Source organism: Takifugu flavidus, chromosome 21 (genome assembly GCF_003711565.1).
Source record: "Takifugu flavidus isolate HTHZ2018 chromosome 21, ASM371156v2, whole genome shotgun sequence".
NCBI lineage: Eukaryota > Metazoa > Chordata > Actinopteri > Tetraodontiformes > Tetraodontidae > Takifugu > Takifugu flavidus.
Window position 1 is genome coordinate 5,031,124 of NC_079540.1, and position 6,000 is coordinate 5,037,123.

Consider the following 6,000-nt stretch of genomic DNA (forward strand, 5'->3'; position numbering starts at 1 on the left):
ACTTAGATGCCCCCCCCAAACACACACAGCCCATAATGAGAAACATAAGCTGCCGACTGTCCTCAAGAGTTCAACATGTGGAATTATAATTAGCAGGAAATCACATTTCGACACAAGGGGATTACCGTGGGGTGTCATGTGACTGCCAGCGCGAGGCCTCATATTGGTGGTCCAGATGGGTCACCATGGAGACCGGTGACGTACAGCATCATCAGGATGTGGTGGGACATTGTTTTTGGAAAGGGCACAGAATAGCAGCATAAAGCGCAAACAGCACAAACAAGCTCCTGATCGGAACGTCTCATCTTTTGGTGGTTGTAGGAAAAATCTGGATTTATTAGCAGCTTTCTAGGATGGAGGATTAAAATCTATCTTAACATCTGTCTTAATAAGGAAAATACTGTATCAGAATGACTTAAACTGATGCAGATCCATTAGCCTGGGCGCCGGTTAGCAACAGTTAGCCTGTGGCTTGTTTAGCGTCTATGAATTGAAGTTAGTCATCTGCAAATAGACTCCGTCATCATAGATGTAGAACATAGATGTTTAGTTACTGAGGGTGTGTTGAGACTGCAGGAGTAACCAACTTTTGTTTTCTTTTTTCAAGTACTTAACAGCTGAAAAGCACATTTTTTTCTGCTGTGTAAAGTTTTATTTTTTTGTCCTAAAGTAAAAATTACACACTTCAGAAATTATGACCATCCCAGAGACATTCTATTCTTTTTTTAAGCAATTCCCCCAAAATATTCAGGTTTTATACCTACATTTCTTTATTTTTTTACTGTTTTACTGGTAGAAGTGTTCTTCACAAGGATCGCTCGTATCCACGATGCTAAAACAGGAGAACAAACACCACATATAAAAGCCATAATAACTGAATTTCTTAGAGAATAGAGAGGTCTATGCAGCGCTTGTGCACGCCATTAAACTAGCAGCTGTTAGCATGAGCTACAGTACAAACACACGACCCCGGACGATTTAAGATGAATCTCTTAAAATGCCTTTTTTGGGGTGATAAATCCACAATATTGGCTTCACTTACAACCTTTGCAGTCCAATGCCAGAGAAAATACTCCACCTTTGTCCCGTTTCCTTTTCCTTGTGAAAGATTTCTCCGTCTGTCTCCGTCCACTGGATTTTAAACTCTGATAAGATTTTGGCCAGTTTCCCATGTAGCTGTCAGCAAAATGTTGAAGACGAGAGCCATCAGCCACATTTAAAGGAGCACTTAGTCTCCCAACCCAAACGCCCCGTTGACGCGTGACACCATTTTATCTTAGGAGGCCTATTTTGTATCTGTACCTGCTCCAAAAGCTGCTGATGGACCGCAGGGTCCATCAGGTCGGCCTCAGACAGGAACTTCAACTTCACTCTCGCCTTCTGCGTTTTTTGGATGGTGTAGCAGACAAACGGTCGCTTCAAGCTGCAGTCGTCGTCCCACCACGTCGCCGTGGCCGCGTCCGCCGCCCCGCACGACGCGTTTGCCTTGCTGTCGGGCTGCCCCTCGCCCCAGTCGGTGAAGGAGACGCGTTCCTGGTCCGACCATTTTTTCCAGCTGACCCTGAAGAGGCCGATCCAGGCGTCCGCCGGCAGCAGCGCGGCGATGCGCCCGTTCTCCGAGCTGTTCCGCACGAACGCCAGGTCGGTGTGATGGGCCCGGCAGAAGGTTTTAGCGTCTCTCCAGTTCATGGATTTATTCACAAATACGTAGGTGTTGGGGCTCTCCTCTGGAAGAGAAAGGGATGAGCTGTGAATGGAAGAACTGGCAACTTTTGGAGGCAACAATCTTTATTTTTTCTTTATAAAGGAAATCACCAATTACTTTTTACACCAATTACCGCTTTTTTGGCTCATTTCGAACCCATATTTTACTCAATCCCACTCCTACCGTCATAACAGACTAAAAGTTGCTCTTCCTCACACGACCGGTCCTGCCAGGTCCCGCTGGTCTTCATCAGGATGCATCTGTCCCTGGAGCTGATGTTGTCGATCTTCTCCATCTCCCAGTTGCTGTAATTCCTGTGGTTGTTGAAGGAGACGTTTGTCATGCTCCACGACAACTTGGTCAGGTCGTCGTGAAGGCCGATCCACGCGTAGCTCCCCGTGCTCGGCAGCGCCTGCAGCAGCCCGTCGGCGTCCTCTTGTTTCGTCACGGTGGCGAGGTTGGCGAACTTCGCTTTGCAGTGGGTCCGAGCGTCTTCCCAGGAGAGCGCCGTGTCCACGTAGTGGTACTTTCTGACAACACCTGCAGACCTGAAGGTCAGACCTAGAGGGACAAAGGAAATTAGACACACGGGTCACTTCCTGGAACTGAGGGATTGAAACTCTGACCTGAGAGACTGAGGGCCAAGAGCAGCGCCTTCGCCATCCTTGAAAAAATAACCAACCCACGTAGGCCAAGTTCTTCTATTTAGACGACCAAAGTCCCAAATTTTGAATCTTTTCTTCCTTCACAGAGTCCAGCTCCTGCCAATCCATACTTTTATAGACACACCCCTCCCACACACACCCCTCACACACACACACGTTTTTTATAAGTGATTATGCAAATCCGTGGTCCTTCGTTTGCTCCTCACTTCATCGAAAGGATGTAAAACATTCAAATCGATGTGTTGCAATTGACCGTGTGACCTCTAAGTCCGCCGGTCACTCAGAAATGTGACCTCTGCCCATACAAACACCAAAAAAAGGCCTCGCTCGCGTCTCGCTCTCGACTGCCATGACGCTTGAGAAAGAACCCACTCCTTCACCTCTTTGCCTGAGCGTAGAAGTGCTGAAAACTCCCCGTGCAGAGGCTGAAGCTTTAAAGTCCCCAGGCAAAGCGACAGTTTCATAAACAGCCCCGCTTGATGAGTTGATTTAAGCTGTAATGGGGACGTGAGGGCAGTTAGAAACAGTTCCAGCCAGACTGGATCATCACTCAGCCTTCATTTTCCAGACAGAGCTCGTTCCCAGACAAAACGGCCGTTATGGCTGATGATGTCATTATTTTACGGTCGACACGTCATGAAAACTTAGAGCGGCTAAGTAAAAGTATCAAAGTAATAGACCTGAAAGCATGATAAGTGTATATCTATTCTCTGTCTTGGCCAACGAAAAAAAGGTCACCCACTCTCATATTTGGTTGGACCGACTTTTGCTTTGATTACGGAGGCCTTCGCTGCGGCAGCGTTCCCATAAGATTCTGCAATGTCACCAGATTTATTTCCGCCCAGCGTTGCATTCATTTGTCACCCGGATCTTGTATTATGGGTTAAGGTCTGGACTCTGTGGTGGCCAATACTCTAGGTATGAAAGCGATATCTCCTGCTCCCTGAACCACTCTTGGAATGTGTCCGAGCCATCAAGGAAGAAAAAATAATCTGGTCGTTCAGTGTCTTCAGGTATCAATCTGGATCTGGAGCTGAGTAACCGCAGCAACCTCAGGCTGGAGTAGGATCAATCTGGATGCCATTTTTTCCTGATGAGCTTCCCCAATAAGTGGATTTCTTGAGGCTACACAGCTGTTCAGGCCCGATCTCTTGAGTTCCCATCGTATTTCCATGTGGAAATGCTTTAATTATCTCTATTAAACCCATCCCAGTTCAGCTGGTGTCTTTCTACCATTCGATTCCACCAAACCTGTGCACGAGCGACATCATCAGGTATTTTTCTGATCACATTTCCTCCTAAGACGATGGTTCCCCGCTGTCCTTCCAGGTTTTCCTTCCAGGACAGTTCTGATCCCGATTTATTTGCTTAGTTAAAGCTAAATGGCGAAATATTATGCCACAAAATGCAGTTTTCTGATCTGCTGTCAGGAGAGCGAGAGTTGTTTCCATTCAGCTGCGCTAAATGGGTTAAACGTGGCAGTTTTAACACTAATGCACTGGAACATTTCACTTTCAAATCCGAGCGGCCATTAGCCGCCCTGGTGTATTCTGATTGTGCCTGACTTTCCTGAAATTCCTAAAGTCATTATGCAAACCAGCCCCTGCATCTCATCTGTAGTGTGAACAGAGTGCGAGCACTAATTTTCATGCACTACCGGCTGCCGAAATGAAGAACGTCACCCTCTGCTTAGAGGTCATTGGTGCTCTTATGTAAGTGGAGAGTTGACAGTTTACAGTCACTGTAAGTTCCATCGACCGGTGCCGACACTCAGTCCGTGCATTAGTAGTAACCTTTCTATTGCAGTGTGTTGCTTCCTCTGGTTTCCACAGGTTCCATCACTGAGCTGCTGTCATTTTACCCAAAATGCACACAGTTGCTGTGGCCCTTGTAGCAGATGGTAATTTTCTGGGTTTTAGTCCGTAGATGAACTGTAACTGACACCTCCCAGATGTGTATGGTCGCAGTTTTGATGCTGTGGAAAATTACAAAAGAAATTATGATTTTATAAAGACGTCTCCAATTATAAACTTACTCTTGTGCGCCTCCTGGTGGTCAATTGCTTGTGCTGCATTTGTGTTTGTCAGCGATTGAAGTTGATTTTCTTTCATTTTGTACAATACATTACTTAATTCTCGTGAACAAAATGAATATTCTTTAAGTTAAAGCAATATAACATGCACTCATTCATTATAGCGCCTATTACTATTGCATTATAAGACGAAGTTTGATGGTTGGGTCGTTTAAATGTACGCTAAGGTAAAGATTATGATGCATCCTATAAAATTTCCCGACTGGATTCTTTTCTATTTTATCTAATAGAATGTAAAATAGACAGAGCAACTATATTTTGAACCATCAGGTACGCGCCGCGATGCAGCTTCTAATGGTTTCCATCCAGTTATAAATGATTGTGTCACCCGTCATCTCAGACCTTTGATTCTAATTTTCCTACAATATTCCACGACTGGCTGCGTTTGTAATGTCTTTACATCCTGATTTGGCCTATTATGGATTATTAACCTGCGTCAGACACCAGGTGGCGATGTTGGCTTCAGGGTTTTAATCACGTCCCAAGCCGCGTTCCCCTCCTCCTCCTCCTCCTCCTCCTCCTCCTCCTCCTCCTCCTCCTCCTCCACCACCACCACCACCAGTGTGGCGGATCCAGCTCCACAGTCGGATCCACTCGCCATTCTGGTCACGCCCCACGCAGACATCAACCTGTTTCTCCAACACGCACCTCTCCACGCACTCGTTCCGTGTCACAATCAGAGCCCAACGCTTGCAGCAGGACCCGGGTTGTAACCCGGGCTGCAGCTTTCTCACATGCATTTGGAGAACAGCGAAGCCTCAGAGTGTCTTTAAGGAAGAAAACGGTGAAATCAGCCCACCGGGGTCTATTTTTAAGCATTATTATAGCCATCCCTTTAATAAAACGCCGCCCTCAGGTGGAGAAGGCGCCTCCATTTCAATGATGAATGCAACCAAAGTGAAAATTAAACCATCAAAGTTGATTAGATTTCAGTATTTATGAATGAAACACACTTGGTTGATAAACACAAGGGGGGAAAATGTCGAATTTCATCCCAACAGTCCCTAAAATGCAGCAGACACGCGGATGGTGAGATCTTGTGACAGGCACAAGGACCTCTCCCCCGAGGCCAGGATGGATGTAAAAGCCGAGCTTATTTCAAATGAGCTCCATGTTTATTTGTGTGGTTTCTATATTCAACAGCATCGCCCAGCTCAGGAGAAAACAGCGGCGTGCGCTCTGCTGCAGCCTGGCATCCTCCACGCCCGCCGCTTTACTGTAATACTTTACTGAGTCAATAAAAGAACTACCCCCCCAATGCCGAAGAGGGGAGCTTGGCCATTTATTGACAAAAATGCCATTACACGCACACATGAACGTGGAAATACACACACACACACACACACACACACACTGAAGCCCTACGTGTGGGAGACGGAGAGACCATCACCATGGAAACAAACGTCATGTCTCCCACCATCCACCGCCGCCCCTCTCCCCAATATGACCCCCCCCACTTCTCCCTCTCTGTTGCTGCCTGTCTACGCGCTCTTCCTCATCCTTCTCCTCCGCTTCCTCATTCCCAACATCATCCATTT

General features: G+C 46.6%; 1 protein-coding gene across 1 annotated transcript; it reads right to left on the reverse strand.

The window, feature by feature from the left end:
- Positions 1-1,045: 1,045 nt before the first annotated feature.
- LOC130518707 (macrophage mannose receptor 1-like) lies at positions 1,046-2,368 on the reverse strand. Its single transcript, XM_057021526.1, has 3 exons — positions 2,332-2,368; positions 1,870-2,290; positions 1,046-1,747 (listed from the first exon to the last, which is right to left on the reverse strand). The coding sequence occupies exons 1-3, from the start codon at positions 2,366-2,368 to the stop codon at positions 1,207-1,209; spliced, it is 999 nt and encodes a 332-aa protein (XP_056877506.1). The 3' UTR covers positions 1,046-1,206.
- Between the last annotated feature and the right edge of the window lie 3,632 nt (positions 2,369-6,000).

Excerpts from the sequence above, each read along its gene's own strand:
- LOC130518707 (XM_057021526.1), bottom strand. The coding sequence starts at position 2,368 with ATGGCGAAGGCGCTGCTCTTGGCCCTCAGTCTCTCAG. Across the intron at positions 2,291-2,331 it reads CTTGGCCCTCAGTCTCTCAG|GTCTAATTTCCTTTGTCCCT; the intron begins GTCAGAGTTTCA and ends AGTGACCCGTGT. Across the intron at positions 1,748-1,869 it reads GGTAGGAGTGGGATTGAGTA|CTCATCCCTTTCTCTTCCAG; the intron begins AAATATGGGTTC and ends TTCCATTCACAG.